This window comes from Somniosus microcephalus, unplaced genomic scaffold, assembly GCF_052327205.1.
Source record: "Somniosus microcephalus isolate GS21.2 unplaced genomic scaffold, FLI_Smic_1.0 unresolved_chr1, whole genome shotgun sequence".
Taxonomy (NCBI): Eukaryota; Metazoa; Chordata; class Chondrichthyes; order Squaliformes; family Somniosidae; genus Somniosus; species Somniosus microcephalus.
The window spans coordinates 62,708,496-62,728,842 of record NW_028225179.1 but is presented as its reverse complement, the minus strand read 5'-3'; the positions used below and the strand labels follow the sequence as shown (position 1 = coordinate 62,728,842).

At 52.0% G+C, this 20,347-nt stretch overlaps 1 protein-coding gene across 1 annotated transcript in view; it reads left to right on the top strand.

Moving 5' to 3' along the window:
• Positions 1-9,623: 9,623 nt before the first annotated feature.
• Positions 9,624-20,347, top strand: part of LOC147095432 (integrin alpha-X-like) — a 245,987-nt gene continuing 235,263 nt past the window's right edge. Inside the window, exon 1 of the mRNA XM_085973634.1 lies at positions 9,624-9,681. Within this exon, the coding sequence (XP_085829760.1) occupies positions 9,624-9,681 (58 nt within the window). The remainder of the gene's footprint in view (positions 9,682-20,347) is intronic.

Here is a 20,347-nt window from a genome sequence, read left to right as displayed (position 1 = left end):
CTACTTCGTATAAGTTCAACTCGTAGTCTTTGGTGTTGTTGATAGTGCATCAATTTTATTGACTAAATTTTCGAAATGGAGCAAATCTTGAAGCCGGAACGTTTAGACCTGGATCCTCAAGCAGCAGATGAAGCCAATAACTTTGAACACTGGCTGAGCTGTTTCGAAGCCTTCCTGGAGGCCTCCAGCACTACCGTCACTACAGATGACACGAAACGGCTTGTCTTGAACTCACAGGTGAGCCGCCGAGTCTACTCGATCATCCGAGATGCCACAACTTACGCGGCCGCCATCGCGACGCTAAAGGAACAATACGTGAGGCCTGTTAACGAGGTCTACGCCAGACACCTCCTGGCTACCCGAAAACAGCGCCCCGGGGAATCGGGCGCCGAATATTTACTGACACTGAGAGTCCTCGGCCGGGCCTGTAATTGCAAAGTGGTGACGGCCAAGGAATGCACGGAAGACCTGATCCGAGACGCCTACGTAGCCGGCATCAGGTTCAACTATACTCGGCAGAGGCTGCTGGAACAGAGGGGGCTCGACCTGCAGAAGACGGTGGCCCTCGCTAACTCGTTAGACGTGGCCCTCCAGAACATGGACGCCTACCCCCCTGACCGGATGGCCACGTGGATGTCACGGGAGCAGCCATCTTGGGACCCGGTAAGGCCACAAGCCGCCAGCAGCCCAACTACAGCTGCAACGACCAGAGGCCAGAAATGCTACTTCTGCGGCCAGGCCAAGCACCCCAGACAGCAATGCCCAGCAAAGGACGCGACCTGCTCCAAATGCGGCAAGAAAGGCCACTACGCGAGAGTGTGCAGGGCGAAATCGACCCCCAATTCCAGCAGCGCCGCGTGTGAACCATGCAGGCCGCCATTTTGGACCCCACCAACCACGTGTGAGCCGTGCGGGCCACCATTTTGGGCACCACCAGCCGCGGGGGAACCGCCATCTTGGACACCATTTCGGGACCAGGCCCCCGGCGCGGGCGAATACTACAGCGACCCACCGACCTCGACGATGGCCTCCATCACCCTGGACCACTCTAGGCCCCATCAACTAGCCAGGTCCATGATGAACGTAAAGTTAAATGGCCATGCCACAAATTGCCTTTTCGACTGCGGAAGCACGGAGAGCTTCATCCACCCCGACACGGTGCGACGCTACTCCCTATCAGTTATGCCCACACGCCACCAGGTCTTTATGGCCTCAAAGTCCCATACGGCGGACGTCGGCGGCTACTGTGTAGCGACTCTGACAGTGAACGGCGTGGAGTACAGAGATTTTAAATTCCTCGTCCTGCCACAGCTCTGCGCTCCCGTACTGCTAGGATTAGACTTCCAGTGCCATCTGGAGAGCGTCACGATGGCATATGGCGGGCCCCTGCCCCCACTTACAGTCTGTAGCCGGCAGAATTTAAACACGGAGCCGCGCAAAGTATGCAGCCTGTCCACCCTGAAGGTCAAACCCCCCCCGTTGTTCGCTAACCTCGCCAAAGACTGCAAGCCAATTGCTACTAAAAGCAGGCGGTACAGTGCCGGGGATAGGAGCTTTATTAAATCAGAAGTAGAAAGACTCCTGAGGGAAGGGATTATCGAGGGCAGCACCAGCCCATGGCGAGCCCAAGTGGTGGTCGTGAAGACCGGCGAAAAACAGCGCCTGGTTATTGATTACAGCCAGACGATCAATCGATACATGCAATTAGACGCGTACCCACTTCCCCGCATATCTGACATGGTCAACCAGATAGCACAATACCGGGTATTCTCGATGATTGATCTGAAGTCGGCATACCACCAGCTCCCCATCAGGCCTGAGGACCGCCAGTACACGGCCTTCGAGGCCGACGGTCGCCTCTACCACTTCCTCCGAGTCCCCTTCAGCGTCACCAACAGGGTCTCGGTCTTCCAAAGGGAGATGGACCGGATGGTTGACCAGAACACGCTGCAGGCCACCTTCCCCTAGCTAGACAACGTCACCATCTGCGGCCAAGACCGGCATGACCATGACGCCAACCTAGAAAAATTCCTCCGTACGGCCCAACAGCTGAATCTGACATACAACAGAGAAAAATGTATGTTCCGCACCACGCGCCTCGCTATTCTTGGCTGCGTGGTGGAAAACGGAGTCATCGGCCCCGACCCCGACCGAATGCGCCCCCTCCTGGAACTACCCCTCCCCCACTGCCTAAAAGCTCTGAAGGGATGCCTAGGGTTCTTCTCTTACTATGCCCAGTGGGTGCCCAACTATGCTGACAAAGCCCGGCCTCTCATCAAGTCAACCTCCTTCCCCCTGACGGCAGAGGCCCGTGCGGCCTTCACCCTCATAAAAGAGGACATTGCGAAGGCCACAATGCACGCAGTGGATGAGTCCATCCCTTTCCAAGTGGAGAGCGATGCATCCGACTTCGCCCTAGCCGCAACCCTTAACCAGGCGGGGAGACCCGTGGCCTTCTTTTCACAGACCCTCCAGGGCCCCGAAATTCGACACTCCTCAGTCGAGAAGGAGGCCCAGGCGATAGTGGAGGCTGTACGGCACTGGAGGCATTACCTGGCCGGTAAATGTTTCACCCTGCTCACTGACCAACGGTCAGTAGCATTTATGTTTAACAATAGACAAAGGGGGAAAATCAAAAATGATAAGATATTGTGGTGGAGGATCGAGTTATCCACCTACAACTACGATATCTTATACCGGCCCGGGAAACTTAATGAGCCCCCAGATGCCCTATCCCGTGGGACATGTGCCAATGCACAAGTCGATAGGCTACGGACCCTCCACAATGATCTCTGCCACCCGGGGGTCACCAGGTTCTTCCATTTTATTAAAGCTCGCAACCTGCCTTACTCCATCGAGGAGGTCAGGACCATGACCAGGAACTGCCAGGTCTGCGCCGAATGCAAACCGCATTTTTATAGGCCAGACAGGGCACATCTGATTAAAGCCACCCGCCCCTTCGAACGTCTCAGCGTCGATTTCAAGGGGCCCCTTCCCTCCTCTGACCGCAACACGTACTTCCTCAATATTATTGACGAGTACTCCCGTTTCCCCTTCGCCATCCCCTGCCCGGACATGACCAGCGCCACAGTCATCAGGTGCCTCAACGACCTGTTCGCCATATTTGGCTTCCCCAATTACATCCACAGCGACAGGGGCTCGTCGTTCATGAGCGACGAGCTGCGCCAGTACCTGCTCGAGAAGGGCATAGCCACGAGCAGGACTACCAGCTACAACCCCCGGGGTAACGGACAGGTAGAGAGGGAGAACGCAACGGTGTGGAAGACCGCCATGCTCACCCTAAAATCCAAGGGCCTCCCAATCTCCCGCTGGCAAGATGTCCTCCCCGATGCGCTCCACTCCATACAATCACTGCTCTGTACTGCCACAAACACCACCCCTCACGAGAAGATATTCGTCTTCCCCAGGAAATCCACCTCGGGGACATCATTACCGCCATGGCTGACGTCTCCGGGACCCGTCCTGCTCAGGAAACATGTGAGGAGCCATAAGATGGACCCCCTGGTCAAAAAGGTTCACCTCCTCCACACCAACCCACAGTACGCCTACGTGGCGTATCCTGACGGGCGGGAGGACGCAGTCTCAATTCGAGACCTCGCACACTCAGGTACCACCCGAAACACCATCGATCACCATCCACTACCTCCACCCACCACCTTTACCCACGACGCACCACCGGGGTGTCTACCACGAACTGACGACATGCCAGTGCCATCCCTACCCCGAGAGGACGACACGCCAGTGCTCCGTCCCACGCGAGAAGCGGCCGCGGGCAAAGAACCGCCGCAACCAGCACCACGAAGATCATTACGGCAGACAAGACCCCCAGAGAGACTTTCGTATACGAACTTTTGAAACACTTCACCCCGCCGGACTCTTTTTTAAACGAGGGGTGAATGTGGTAAACCACTGCTAACTCTGTACATGTCTGTGTGGTAAACCACTGTTAACTCTGTACAGGTCCGGGCATGTCTCCGCCCCTGGCTCCACCCCTAAGCCCGGGTATAAAGGTGACTCACCACCCTTCCCCCAGGAGCTCTTAGGATGGATCCACTAGCAGAGGCATACTCCAGTTCTTAGTCAATAAAAGCCTACTTCGTATAAGTTCAACTCGTAGTCTTTGGTGTTGTTGATAGTGCATCAAGCTCAACAAAGCCAAATGTCAGTTTGGCGTCCAGGAAGTCACTTTCCTAGGAGATAATCTATCTGGTAAAGGAACAGAGCCAGATATGGAAAAAGTAAATGCCATACTCAACATGCCCCGACCCACTGACAAAAAAGGAGTGCTACGCATCATGGGGATGATAAACTTCATTGGAAAGTTCATTCCTGACTTGTCAGCCAAGACAGCCTGTTTGCAAGACCTGCTATATAAAACAAATGAGTTCACATGGAAAGAAAGACATGAACAAGAGTGGATGAACCTCAAAACAGTGCTGACACCTGTACTCACCTTCTTTGACCCAACAAAGAGAATCAAAGTGTCAACGGATGCATCAAAAGATGGCCTAGGCGCGGTCTTGCTACAATCAGAGGGTGAAGATTGGAAGCCTGTTGCCTATGCCTCCAGGTCTATGACTGATTCTGAGTGTCGATACGCCCAGATTGAAAAGGAATGTCTAGGCTTGGTAGTTGGACTAGAAAAGTTCCATGGCTACATATATGGACTTCCCACCTTCACAGTTGAGACAGACCACTGCCCACTGGTTGCCATCATAAAAAAGAACCTGAATGAGATGTCTCCAAGGATTCAACGACTCATGATGAAGCTGCAAAGATATGCCTTTGAACTGATCTACACACCAGGCAAACACATAGGCCTAGAAATTGAGTGCCCTTAGCGCCGATTTTGCGGCGCTAGAGGGCCTAGCGCTGCATTTGGCGCCGGCGCCGAAATTGCCTGGGGCCCTTACGCCGCAGTAGACCGGTAGCGCTGCGCCGGCACCGATGACGTCATCGGTGTGCGCAGCGTCCCGGTTGCCATGCCGACGGGCCCCAGCACCGAAATTCAGTTGCGGCCGCCTCGCCCGTGACAGCCGCAACTAAGACTCTGGCAACAGAGTCTTACGAGTCTTTGCGCCGGCGCATTAAAGGCCCCGCGGCGGCCGGCCGCTTTCCCGCCGGCCGCCTGGCCGCAGCTCCCTCCCCGGACTTCCCCCCCCCCCCCCCGGAACAGAAGCAAGCCCGGCACTTGTCCGAGGTGCTGGGCTCATTTTTTAAAAGATTTTCGCGGGCCGCGATTGGGTGCAGGCAGCTCCTCCTTAAGGGAAGGAGGAGGCCTGCACTTCCCGAGCCTGCCGCACCGCATCGGGTGCCGCAGCGCCGGAATTGCGGCGCGAAACGGCAGTTAGCGCCGATTTACCGCCGCAAAGACCCTTCAGTAGCGCTGGCAGCCGTTTGGGCGCGGCCCTGCTGAATTTTTGGCGCGCGCAGGGGGACTTAGCGCCGGCACTAACTTCCGGCGCTAAAGCCCTGGCTAAGCCAAAACTCAATTTCTAGGCCATAATGTTAGCAGATGCACTATCCCGAGCACCCACAATGAGTCATGTGAGCTCTACTGAAGAAGACGTGGATGTTTATGTGAGTATGGTCACTGCTGTGCTGCCCATGTCAGACACAAAATCAAAGCAAATAGCAGAAGAAACAATAAAAGATACAGTGTTACAAACAGTAATAGAGAACATTCACAATGGCTGGCCAAAAAGTTCCTGTGCAAAGTACTTTCACATTCGGTCAGAATTGAGTGTCGCAAGTGGACTATTACTAAAACAGAACAGAATAGTAATTCCACAGGCTCTACGTCAAGACATGCTCAAAAGGATTCATGAAGGACACCTCGGAATTGAAAAATGCAAAAGGAGAGCAAGAAACACTGTTTATTGGCCTGGCATAAATAAGGACATTGAGAACATGAGAGGCATATGTGAGACATGTCAGAAACACCAAAACAAACAAGCAAAGGAACCAATGATAGTAGCTGACTTACCAACAGCACCATGGCAAAAGGTTGGTATGGACCTTTTTCATTTGAATGGTAAAGACTATCTAATAGTGATTGACTACTATTCTAACTATCCTGAGATGGCGCTGCTCTCAAGCACCACAGCAAGCAGTGTCATAATGCATGTGAAATCCATCTTCACCAGACATGGAATTCCCAGGAATGCCATTAGCGACAATGGTCCGTGCTTCAACTGTAAGGAGTGGCAACAGTTTGCAGCACAGTATGACTTTCAGCACATCACATCCAGTCCTTTGTATGCTCAGTTGAATGGTAAGGCAGAGAAAGGTGTTCAAGTTCTCAAACAGCTACTGAAGAAAGCAACAGAAAGCAAGTCTGATCCTTATCTCGCCCTGCTGAGCAACCGAGCCTCCCCTTTAGACTCTGGTTCTTCACCTGCTGAATTCCTAATGGGTCGCAAGTTGCGCACCATGCTACCCTGCTGTGCAAAAGAAAAGCAGAGTCAGGAACTGAGACAGAGACTTCAACTGTTAAAGCTGAAACAGAAATTATACGATGACAAGTCATCCAAAACTCTGAAACCATTGACAAGGGATGATGTTGTCAGGATTGAGGATCCAGATGCATGGAACAGGAAAGCTACAGTTCTTGAGGAAGTAGGACCAAGGTCATACACTGTTAGAACTGAGGAAGGACAGATTCTCAGGAGGAACCGCCGTTCCCTCCTGAAGACACAAGAAACTATCCAAGAGCAAATCGATGACAATGCCACAACTGAATCTTGTCACTCACCACCAGAACAATCTAACACAAACACACATATAGGCTCTCATGAAAACACATCAGACTTACCTGTGCTGAGAAGATCCACACATGAAGTAAAAAAGCTTGATTGACTTAATCTTTGAGTATAAAGTAAAGCTTTGAAAATGTGTTGACTGTTGTGAAAATGTTTATGTTTATAGAGCACTAACAAAAGTGTTACTGATATCATCTTTATCGTGTTTCTTGAAAGTTGATTGATATTGATTTTGTTTAACCTCAAAGAAAGGGGGATGTAATGATCAGTTACATGTCATTCTAGAATGGTACACTAGATGGAGCTGTATGTATATAAGAGTGGGGGCTACCCACAAGGCAGTAGTCAAGATGGATACTGTACATCAGTCCACATGGCTGAATTAAGTGACTAGCTCAAGCTAGCTGTTCATAATGAAAATGTCTAGTTATTTATGAACATAACACTGTCTGGCTCCAAAATAAGTCTCTCTTCACAGAAGCCTGCAGCTTGGGTTTCGATCCACAAGCTGTCTGCATTGCAGAATCCATTTTAAAATCTCACAGGCTTTCTGCCACGAGGCACGGACGCCATCTTGGGTACCCTTTTTGATTTAAAATGTCCACGCAGCGTCCCATTTATTAATAACAGCCTTCGGGGTAATGCAGAAATTTTGCAAATCTTACATCTCTAAGGAGAACAATCCCAGCTTCTCCAGTCTCTCCACATAACTGAAGTCCCTCATCCCTGGTACCATTCTGGTCAATCTCCCCTTAACCTTCTCTGCTCTAAGGAAAACAATCCCAGGTTCTCCAGTCTCTCCACATAACTGAAGTCCCTCATCCCTGATACCATTCTGGTCAATCTCCCCTTAACCTTCTCTGCTCTAAGGAGAACAACCCCAGCTTCTCCAGTCTCTCCACATAACTGAAGTCCCTCATCCCTGGTACCATTCTGGTCAATTTCCCCTTAACCTTCTCTGCTCTAAGGAGAACAACCCCAGCTTCTCCAGTCTCTCCACATAACTGAAGTCCCTCATCCCTGGTACCATTTTGAGCAATCTTTACCCAGGTGAGTGTGGACTTCTGTCTGGGTCCCTAACTTTCAGCGACAGGCTGGATGTGTGAGACCACAGACACAGATCACGGAGGTGGAGAGAGCAGCGGGTGGGAGATGGTATGTAGACATGAATAGCTTACCTTTGTCAATGAGTAGAGTCCCGGCAGGTCGTTCCCACAATGTCCTCCGGCAGTGGAGGAATCCAGGAGTCCCAGCAGGGGGTTGCACAGTGTATCAGGATCAGAGACCGAGCCCAGGATAACAGCACTGGTAAAATAAGGCAGGGCAGGCAGGTGTGAGAGGGCATGGGCAGGGGGTCATCCTAAATACATGATAGGGATAGAGACGAGAGAGAAAGACAGACAGAGAGATGAGACAGAGAAAGACAGAGAGACAGACAGAGAGAGACAGATAGAGAGACATATAGACAGAGAGAGAGAGAGAGAGAGAGAGAGAGAGAGAGATAGACCGAGGGATGGAGACAGAGGGAAACAAAGAGATAGATAGAGAGAGAGACAGAGAGGGACAAAGAGAGACAGAGAGAGAGACAGAGAGAGAAATAGACAGAGAGAGAGAGACAGAGAGAGAGAGAGAGATAGACAGACAGAGGGACAGATAGACAGAGAAAGTGAGCGAAAGAGAGACACAGAGCGAGAGAGAGAGAGAGAGAGAGATAGACCGAGGGATGGAGACAGAGTGAGGCAGAGAGATAGATAGAGAGAGAGAGACAGAGAGGGACAAAGAGAGACAGAGAGAGAGAGACAGAGAGAGAGAGAGAGAGACAGAGGGAGAAAGAGAGAGACAAAGCGAGTGAGAGAGGCAGACAGACAGAGAGAGAGGGAGACATAGATAAACTGACGCACACACACAATAGTCTTTGATGAGACAGTGTAGAGGGAGCTTTACTCTATATCTGACTCGTGCTGTACCTGCCCTGGGAGTGTTTGACGGGACAGTGTAGAGGGAGCTTTACTCTGTATCTAACCCGTGCTGTACCTGCCCTGGGAGTGTTTGATGGGGACAGTGTAGAGGGAGCTTTACTCTGTATCTAACCCATGCTGTACCTGCCCTGGCAGTGTTTGATGGGACAGTGTAGAGGGAGCTTTACTCTGTATCTAACCCGGGCTGTACCTGCCCTGGGAGTGGTTTGATGGGACAGTGTAGAGGGAGATTTACTCTGTATCTAACCTGTGCTGTACCTGCCCTGGGAGTGTTTGATGAGACAGTGTAGAGGGAGCTTTACTCTGTATCTAACCCGTGCTGTACCTGCCCTGGGAGTGTTTGATGGGACAGTGTAGAGGGAGCTTTACTCTGTATCTAACCCGTGCTCTCCCTGCCCTGGGAGTGTTTGATGGGACAGTGTAGAGGGAGCTTTACTCTGTATCTAACCCGTGCTGTACCTGCCCCGGGAGTGTCTGATGGGACAGTGTAGAGGGAGCTTTACTCTGTATCTAACCCGTGCTGTACCTGCCCTGGGAGTGTTTGATGGGACAGTGTAGAGGGAGCTTTACTCTGTATCTAACCCGTGCTGTACCTGCCCTGGGAGTGTTTGATGGGACAGTGTAGAGGGAGCTTTACTCTGTATCTAACCCGTGCTGTGCCTGCCCTGGGAGTGTTTGACGGGACATTGTAGAGTCCTTTAGATGACCCCGGGCATTTTGGCAGGCAGGAGTCACGAGTGGAGCTAGGAAACCACTTTCTCGGAAAACTGAGAAAGGAGGATGTGAGGAAATTCGACCTCCACCTGCTGCTGATTGAGGAAGTGACTGGATCTCTTTACTGTCTCTTCGGCTCTGTGTGTCGATGGCAGCGGAGCAGGAATCGAAGGGCATGCTGGCTCTCTTGCTGTGTCTGTGCTGGGGTAAGTGACGGCAAGTTTGGTGAGGGAAGGGGTTTGAGTCCCTGAGGGAGGGGCTGGGTGGGGGCAGGAGAGGGTCTGGGAGAGAGTAGAGACTCGCAGACCAGGGGGAAGGAGAGGGTCTGGGAGAGTGTAGAGACTCGCGGACCAGGGGGAAGGAGAGGGTCTGGGAGAGAGTACAGACTCGCAGACCAGGGGGAAGGAGAGGGTCTGTGGGAGAGTGGAGACTCGCAGACCAGGGGGAAGGAGAGTGTCTGGGAGACTGTAGAGACTCGCAGACCAGGGGAAGGAGAGGGTCTGGGAGAGTGTAGAGACTCGCAGACCAGGGGAAGGAGAGGGTCTGGGAGACTGTAGAGACTCGCAGACCAGGGGGAAGGAGAGGGTCTGTGGGAGAGAGTAGAGACTCACAGACCAGGGGGAAGGAGAGGGTCTGGGAGAGTGTAGAGGCTCGCAGACCAGGGGGAAGGAGAGGGTCTGGGAGACTGTAGAGACTCGCAGAACAGGGGAAGGAGAGGGTCTGGGAGAGTGTAGAGACTCGCAGACCAGGGGAAGGAGAGGGTCTGTGGGAGAGTGGAGACTCGCAGACCAGGGGGAAGGAGAGTGTCTGGGAGACTGTAGAGACTCGCAGACCAGGGGAAGGAGAGGGTCTGGGAGAGTGTAGAGACTCGCAGACCAGGGGGAAGGAGAGGGTCTGGGAGAGTGCAGAGACTCGCAGACCAGGGGGAAGGAGAGGGTCTGGGAGAGTGTAGAGACTCGCAGACCAGGGGGAAGGAGAGGGTCTGGGAGAGAGTAGAGACTCGCAGACCAGGGGGAAGGAGAGGGTCTGGGAGAGTGTGGAGACTCACAGACCAGGGGGAAGGAGAGGGTCTGGGAGAGTGTAGAGACTCACAGACCAGGGGGAAGGAGAGGGTCTGTGGGAGAGAGTAGAGACTCGCAGACCAGGGGGAAGGAGAGGGTCTGAGAGAGTGTAGAGACTGGCAGACCAGGGGGAAGGAGAGGGTCTGGGAGAGTGTAAAGACTCACAGACCAGGGGGAAGGAGAGGGTCTGGGAGAGAGTAGAGACTCGCAGACCAGGGGGAAGGAGAGGGTCTGGGAGAGTGTAGAGACTCGCAGACCAGGGGAAGGAGAGGGTCTGGGAGAGAGTAGAGACTCGCAGACCAGGGGGAAGGAGAGGGTCTGGGAGAGAGTAGAGACTCGCAGACCAGGGGGAAGGAGAGGGTCTGGGAGAGAGTAGAGACTCGCAGACCAGGGGGAAGGAGAGGGTCTGGGAGAGAGTAGAGACTCGCAGACCAGGGGGAAGGAGAGGGTCTGGGAGAGAGTAGAGACTCGCAGACCAGGATCAATCCCCAAACTAATCCCACTGCCACGCTCTCTCCCCATAGCCCAGTATCAATCCCAAACTAATCTCACTGCCCCGCGCTCTCCCCATAGCCCTGTATCAATCCCCGAACTAATCCCACTGTCCCACTCTCTCCCCATAGTCCTGTATCAATCCCCAAACTAATCCCACTGCCCTGCTCTCTCCCCATAGTCCTGTATCAATCCCCAAACTAATCCCACTGCCCCGCTCTCTCACCATAGCCCAGTATCAATCCCAAACTAATCCCACTGCCCCGCTCTCTCCCCATAGTCCTGTATCAGTCCCCAAACTAATCCCACTGCCCCACTCTCTCCCCATAGCCCTGTATCAATCCCCAAAATAATCCCACTGCCCTCTCTCTCCCCATGGCCCTATATCAATCCCCAAGCTAATCCCACTGCCCCACTCTCTTCCCATAACCCTGTATCAATCCCCAAACTAATACCACTGCCCCACTCTCTCGCCACAGCCCTGTATCAATCCCAAACTAATCCCACTGCCCCGCTCTCTTCCCATACCCCTGTATCAATCCCAAACTATTCACATTGCCGCACTCTCTCCACATAGCCCTGGATCAATACCAAAGTAATCCCACTGCCCCGCAGTCACGGGAGATTACATGACTGCTATGAGGTAGGGAGTCACTCTGCATCACCAAGACCGCCGACCTCTGTACCATCAGCTGTCTCCGCCCTGCCTCAGCTAATCCACCGCCACAACTCTCAGCCGTGTCATTGGTACCTCCATACTTGACAATTCCAACGCACTCCTGGCCGGCCTCCCTACACCACCCTCCGTATACCTCCTGTTCAAATCCCTGCCATGATCCTTGCCCCTCCCTATCTCTGTAACCTCCTCCAGCCCTACAACCCTCCCGATCTCTGTTACACTCTCCAGCCCCACAACCCTCCCGATCTCTGTATCCTCCTCCAGCCCCACAACCCTCCCGATTTCTGTAACCTCCTCCAGCCCTACAACCCTCCCGATTTCTGTAACCTCCTCCAGCCCCACAACCCTCCCAATCTCTGTTACACTCTCCAGCCCTACAACCCTCCCTATTTCTGTATCCTCCTCCAGCCACTACAACCCTCCGAGATCTCTGTAACTTCCTCCAGCCCTACAACCCTCCCTATCTCTGTATCCTCCTCCAGCCACTACTACCCTCTGAGATTTCTGTAACCCCCTCCAGCCCCTACAACCCTCCCTATCTCTGTAACCACTTCCACGGCCTCGTCCCTCCCTATCTCTGTAACCCCCTCCAGCCCTACAACACTCCGAGATCTCTGTAACCACCTCCAGCCCTACAACACTCCCGATCTCTGTATCCTCCTCCAGCCCTACAACCCTCCCGATCTCTGTAACCTCCTCCAGCCCTACAACCCTCCCCATAACTGTAACCACCTCCAGTCCTACAACCCTCCCTATCTCTGTAACCTCCTCCAGCCCCTACAACCCTCCCGATCTCTGTAACCTCCTCCAGCCCTACAACCCTCCCTATCTCTGTTACCCCCTCCAGCCCTACAACCCTCCCTATCTCTGTAACCTCCTCCAGCCCCTACAACCCTCCCTATCTCTGTAACCTCCTCCAGCCCTACAACCCTCCCGATCTATGTAACTACCTCCAGCCCTACAACCCTCCCGATCTCTGTAACCTCCTCCTGCCCTACAACCCTCCCGATCTCTGTAACCACCTCCAGCCCTACAATCCTCCATATCTCTGTAACCACCTCCAGACCTACAGCCCTCCCTATCTCTGTAACCTCCTCCAGCCCTACAACCCCCCATTTCTCTGTAAACACCTCCAGACCTACAACCCTCCCTATCTCTGTAACCTCCTCCAGCCCTACAACCCTCCCGATCTCTGCAAACTCCTCCAGCCCTAAAACCCTCCCGATCTCTGTGACGAGCTCCATCCATACAACCCTCCCTATCTCTGTAACCTCCTCCAGCCCTATACCCCTCCCTATCTCTGTAACCTCCTCCAGCCCTACAACCCTCCAAGATCTCTGTAACCTCCTCCAGCCCTACAACCCTCTCTATCTCTGTAACCTCCTCCAGACCTACAACCCTCCGAGATCTCTGTAACCTCCTCCAGCCCTACAACCCTCCAAGATCTCTGTAACCTCCTCCAGCCCTACAACCCTCCCTATCTCTGTAACCTCCTCCAGCCCTACAACCCTCCCTATCTCTGGAACCAACTCCAGCTCCACAACCCTCCTGATCTCTGTAACCCCCTCCAGCCCTACAACCCTCCCAATCTCTATAACCACCTCCAGCCCGACAACCCTCTCTATCTCTGTAATCACCTCCAACCCTACAACTCTCCCGATATCTGTAACCTCCTCCAACCCAACAAATCTCCCTATCTCTGTAACCTCCTCCAGCCCTATACCACTCCCTATCTCTGTAACCTCCTCCAGCCCTACAAACCTCCGAGATCTCTGTAACCTCCTCCAGCCCTACAACCCTCCCGACCTCTGTTACCAACTACAGCCCTACAACCCTCCCGATCTCTGTAACCTCCTCCAACCCAACAAATCTCCCTATCTCTGTAACCTCCTCCAGCCCTACAACCCTCCGAGATCTCTGTAACCACCTCCATCCCTACAACCCTCCCTATCTCTGTAACCTCCTCCAGCCCTACAACCCTCCCGACCTCTGTAACCACCTCCATCCCTACAACCCTCCGAGATCTCTGTAACACCCTCCATCCCTACAACCCTCCCTATCTCTGTAACCACCTCCAGCCCGACAACCCTCCCTACCTCTGTAACCTCCTCCAGACCTACAACCCTCCCTATCTCTATAACCACCTTCAGCCCTACAACCCTCCCTATCTCTGTAACCTCCTCCAGCCCTACAACCCTCCCGACCTCTGTAACCACCTCCATCCCTACAACCCTCCGAGATCTCTGTAACAGCCTCCATCCCTACAACCCTCCCTATCTCTGTAACCACCTCCAGCCCGACAACCCTCCCTACCTCTGTAACCTCCTCCAGACCTACAACCCTCCCTATCTCTGTAACCAACTCCATCCCTACAACCCTCCGAGATCTCTGTAACCACTTTCAGCCCTACAACCCTCCCTATCTCTGTTACCTCCTCCAGCCCTACAACCCTCCCTATCTCTGTTACCTCCTCCAGCCCTACAACCCTCCCTATCTCTGTAACCACCTGCAGCCCTACAACCCTCCCTATCTCTGTAACCACCTCCAGCCCTACAACCCTCCCTATCTCTGTAACCCCCTCCAGCCCTACAACCCTCCCGATCTCTTTAACCCCCTCCAGCCCTACAACCCTCCCTATCTCTGTAACCCCCTCCAGCCCTACAACCCTCCCTATCTCTGTAACCCCCTCCAGCCCTACAACCCTCCCTATCTCTGTAACCTCCTCCAGCCCTACAACCCTCCCTATCTCTGTAACCCCCTCCAGACCTACAACCCTCCCTATCTCTGTAAACTCCTCCAGCCCTACAACCCTCCCTATCTCTGTAACCCCCTCCAGACCTACAACCCTCCCTATCTCTGTATCCTCCTCCAGCCCCTACAACCCTCCCTATCTCTGTTACCCTCTCCAGCCCTACAACCTTCCCTATCTCTGTAACCACCTCCAGCCCTACAACCCTCCCTATCTCTGTAATCACCTCCAGCCCTACAACCCTCCCTATCTCTGTAATCTCCTCCAGCCCTACAACCCTCCCTACCTCTGTAATCACCTCCAGCCCTGCAACCCTCCCTATCTCTGTAATCTCCTCCAGTCCTACAACTCTCCGAGGTCTCTGTAACCTCCTCCAGCCCTACAACCCTCCCTATCTCTGTAACCCCCTCCAGCCCTACAACACTCCCTATCTCTGTAACCCCCTCTAACCCTACAACCCTCCCTATCTCTGTAACCCCCTCCAGCCCTACAACCCTCCCTATCTCTGTAACCACCTCCAGCCCTACAACCATCCCTATCTCTGTAACCCCCTCCAGCCCTACAACCCTCCCTATCTCTGTAACCCCCTCCAGCCCTACAACCCTCCCTATCTCTGTAACCCCCTCCAGCCCTACAACACTCCCTATCTCTGTAACCCCCTCTAACCCTACAACCCTCCCTATCTCTGTAACCCCCTCCAGCCCTACAACCCTCCCTATCTCTGTAACCACCTCCAGCCCTACAACCATCCCTATCTCTGTAACCCCCTCCAGCCCTACAACCCTCCCTATCTCTGTAACCCCCTCCAGCCCTACAACCCTCCCTATCTCTGTAACCTCCTCCAGCCCTACAACCCTCCCTATCTCTGTAACCCCCTCCAGCCCTACAACCCTCCCTACCTCTGTAACCTCCTCCAGCCCTACAACCCTCCCTATCTCTGTGACCCCCTCCAGCCCTACAACCCTCCCTATCTCTGTAACCACCTCCAGCCCTACAACCCTCCCTATCTCTGGAGCCCACTCCAGCCCTACAACCCTCCCTATCTCTGTAACCCCCTCCAGCCCTACAACCCTCCCTATCTCTGTAACCATCTCCAGCCCTACAAACCTCCCTATCTCTGGAGCCCCCTCCAGCCCTACAACCCTCCCTATCTCTGTAACCCCCTCCAGCCCTACAACTCTCCCTATCTCTGTAACCCCCTCCAGCCCTACAACCCTCCCTATCTCTGTAACCACCTCCAGCCCTACAACCCTCCCTCTCTCTGTAACCTCCTCCAGCCCTACAACCCTCCCTATCTCTGTAACCCCCTCCAGCCCTACAACCCTCCCTATCTCTGTAACCTCCTCCAGCCCTACAACCCTCCCTATCTCTATTACCCCCTCCAGCCCCTACAACCCTCCCTATCACTGTAACCACCTCCAGCCCTACAACCCTCCCTATCTCTGTAACCCCCTCCAGCCCTACAACCCTCCCTATCTCTGTAACCCCCTCCAGCCCTACAACACTCCCTATCTCTGTAACCTCCTCCAGCCCTACAACCCTCCCTAACTCTATTACCCCCTCCAGCCCTACAACCCTCCCTATCACTGTAACCACCTCCAGCCCTACAACCCTCCCGATCTCTGCAAACTCCTACAGCCCTACAGCCTTCCCTATCTCTGTAACCTCCTCCAGCCACTACAACACTCCGAGATCTCTGTAACTTCCTCCAGCCCTACAACCCTCCCTATCTCTGTATCCTCCTCCAGCCACTACTACCCTCTGAGATTTCTGTAACCCCCTCCAGCCCCTACAACCCTCCCTATCTCTGTAACCACTTCCACGGCCTCGCCCCTCCCTATCTCTGTAACCCCCTCCAGCCCTACAACACTCCGAGATCTCTGTAACCTCCTCCAGCCCTACAACCCTCCCCATCACTGTAACCACCTCCAGCCCTACAACCCTCCCTATCTCTGTAACCTCCTCCAGCCCCTACAACCCTCCCGATCTCTGTAACCTCCTCCAGCCCTACAACCCTCCCTATCTCTGTTACTGTAAAGTCTGTGGGTTGTGCAGTTAATTACGACACAGACTTCAGGAGTAACATACAACAGGACTTTACTATTCGAAGGTCAGGGCGAATCTGCCCTATAAATCATGCCACAGCACTTATATACCGGTGTGGTCACCGTCGGTATTACCGTATACAGAAGCCAAACAAGTAGTGCCACACCTAAAATAGTTCTCTTAAAGGTGAACGGTTACATACAATAGTCTCTTAAAGGTAGACGGTTACATACACTACAATCCTCCCTTTTTAGCTTACAACATACGTATTCCCCATTAAACATAACATATATTCAACTTCATGTAAAACAATTTACAGATATAGTCTCTGTGGAAAACAGTTCACAGGTTCAGTCTCTGTGGGAACAGTTCACAGATTCAGTCTCTGGTCTTGACTCGGTCCGAACAACATCTCTGTGGTGTAGCCGGTTCACATTGCTAGCGTGACTCATCCAATAGTCTTTCCCTTGACGTAACAGCTTGAACTTCCGTCCTGCTGAACCAGCAGTGCTGACTTTTACAAACAGCTGGACTACCTTTGTAATTTTTCCCTACTTTCCCATTAGAAGTGATAATGATTTAGATGGTTATCATCTTCGGCTTCGTCTTTTCCTTTTTTGCTTCTTGGAGACTCTCGGGGCTCCCTTCTCAGCTGCCAGCTGTAGCGCCACCATCTCCCTATGTTCCTTAGACTTTAAGTGCTTCATCCTGATTTCTGCACTTTGGGAGTTTTCATCACAAGCTGGGCAGACCAAGTCCTCGTAATATTCCGTGTCACTCAACAGGTCATGTTAATATTCGGTGTCATCCTGAGCTAGCCTAGCGAGAGGGCCTGCTACTTCTTCCTTACCCAACTGGACATTAGCCGACTGTTGTTCCCTCCCTAGACATCTTTCCTGAAGGGACTTCTTCATGCGTTCATAGTCATCCCGCTCTTCCTGGGTTTCCTGCAAATCCTTCACTAAGGACCTCATTTGTGATTTCAATACTTCCCCTTCCATCGGGGATTGATTGATCGGGCTATTCAATCCTTCTACTGGAGCAGCTGTTTCAACATTCTGTTGTTCACATAGATGTGATTCAGCGTCCTTTTGGCATCCCAGTAAAATCTGTGTTGCAACCTCAGCTGTTTCCATAACTTTTGAGAGCTCCGAACTCCTTCCCTTTGAAGATTGAAGCTCGTGTTCAGATTGTTCCCATTGCAGAGCCTTGTCTCTCAGCATATGAAGGAGTTGGCTGACCGTTAACTCTTCCACGGGAACACTGTGGATCAGGGTCTTCTCCATTTCCTCCACCTTTTTCTCCAATGCTTTCACCTTCTTTTCCTCTTGTACTTTGGCTTTCAGCGCTCGGAGAAGTTGCGCCTTGGTGCTCTCTAGCTCATGTTCAGGGCCCATTCTTACAGTCTCTGTGTTTCTTACAGTTTCCTTTTCTTCCACTGAAAGGATTCCCAGTTGAATCTGTTCTTCAAGTTGTGGAACCTCGGTCATTGCCGCCTCATATTTGTCTTGGGTTTCCTTCAATATTTTTATGAGTTCATGGACATCTTGTCTTTCATGTTCGGCCATGTCTTTCACCTCTAATTTCTCATCTATGGATGGAACTTCTACCGATGAGTCTGTCTTGGCCTTGAGCTCATCAAGAATTTCCTGCAGCCTTTGGACTTCTTGCTCATGTTCAACCTTTAGTTGCTCATATGCTTCTACTGAAACTAGCTTTTCGGAGGTTGCCGAGTTAACCCCCTCCAGAATTATAGCCTGGGCCTGTTCATACTGTTCTTTCAACTTCTCACACTCTGCTTGTAAGGAGTCGTAGAGAAGAACTGGAATAAAATCCTGGCTTCCTGAAGATTCCTCTTCATTTGCTTCTTTCGCAATTTTCTGTTGGAGTTCAGCCAAGGCTGCTATGCTATCCGCCTCTCGAAGTCTCACTGCCATCAAATCTTCTTTATTCTTGCAGTCTATCTCAGCCATTTTCCCTTTACTTTCATTTAACTGAGTGAGTAGTCCCTTATTCTGGGCTGAGAGATATTGCACCTTCTCCTGCAGACCATTGCACTCCTTCTCTGCTCGACATAGCTGGTTACTGCTGATTTGGTTCTGTGTTTCAAGTTCCAACATCCTTTGCTTAGCTTCTTTCAGTTTTGCCCCTATATAAGCTCCTCTTGCAACATGGCCACATTATTCTCATCAGGTAAAGAAGCGTTTCTCTTTTCTACGTCCAAGATTTTTTTCTGCATCTCTTTAAGTGCACATTGCGATTCAGCTTCTCTTAACCTTGCCTGCACTAGCTCCGTCTCCAATTGCAGGACAAAATCCTCAGTGTAGCGTGGTTTGCCTTTATGCTGTATCTCTAGATCATGCAAATATTCTAACTCCTGAACATCATAAGGGAGATGTGATCGGTAATTGGTCACAATGGCTCTATGGTCGCTCTCTGCTTGAGCCAGCAGGTTCTGTTGTCTTTCCAGACTCTCCCATTCGGTGTCATAGAACTTTTTCATTGTTTTCATCTCTTGTACGAGACGGTAACTCAATTGTTCTAATTGTTGTCGTACTTTGAGATAACGTTGAGTTCGAGCCCGGTGTTCCTCCGTAATGCATATGTCTGTAACTTGAACAGACTCAGAATTCTCTGTCTTTATACACGCCATCGTTTTTCCAACCTTAGTCAGTGAGTTCATGTTAACCTTGTTTTTCATACTTGGGCTGGACTTATCGTCTTCCGGCTCAGAGTCTGAGCTGCTTGTCTGCACCGAGTCCTCACTCGTCATTGCTTGTAGGTAGTGCCATTCCATGTCTATTTTCTTGATCCACTCCCATCCTAGAAGTGGTGGTCCTCCCTCAGGTAGTACGTATAAGTTCATTCTTGGGTGTTCTTTACCCCTATCTCTCACCTTGACTCTTATCTTTCCCATGGGGTATACTTTATGCCCCGTGTCTGTCTGCAATATGAACTTGGTATCTCTTAGGGGTATATGTGAGAATAGCCTGTGGTAATCCCTTTGATTTATGACTGATACAGCTGATCCAGTGTCCAACTCCATTTTCACTTGGACTCCAGCTATTTTTAGCATGACCCAGATAGTTTGTAGGTCAGCTTCCTTACTCACATTATGAATTCTCAGACTACCCAGCTCCTGGCCGTTTGGGTCTGAGTCTGAATTCTGTTCGTCTGAACTCTTCTCAGCCACCTTGTGTACCTTGTTGTACTTTTCCTGTGATGGCTTCCTTTGGTTGTTGGTCTTCTTCCATGACCGGCATACCTTAGCGATGTGACCCAGTTTGCCACATTTCCTGCATTCCTGGTTCTTAAACCAGCATTGGTTCTGATCGTGTGTTGTCTTCCCACAGCGATAGCATTTTGTTATACTCGAGGTAATTTGGTCCACACCGAGTGCCGCTGCCTTTAGCTGCATTTCCGCAGTTCCTTTCGCTGCGGCTTCATGCGATGCTGCTATAAGGACAGCCCTGTCAAGTGTAAGGTCGTTCTCTTCGAGTAATCGCTTTTGCGTCCCTTCCTTGGACAGTCCGCATACGAACTTGTCTCGCAATGCCTCTGTCAGATTCCCTTCAAACTGGCAGTATTTCGCTAGTCTACGCAGTTCGACCAAGTATTCCGCGTTGCTTTCGTCTTTCCGTTGCATTCTCGCATAGAAATTGAATCGTTCAGCCAACATCAACGGTGTGGGGTTCAAGTGATCCTTCAGAACAGCCACTATCTCATCGAAAGTCTGATCCGTCGGTTTAGCTGGTGATAGTAGATGCTTCAAGAGCCCGTATGTCTTTGCGCCCATCGAGTTTAGCAAGGTTATAGCTTTGTCGTCTTCTTCTATTTTGTTGGCC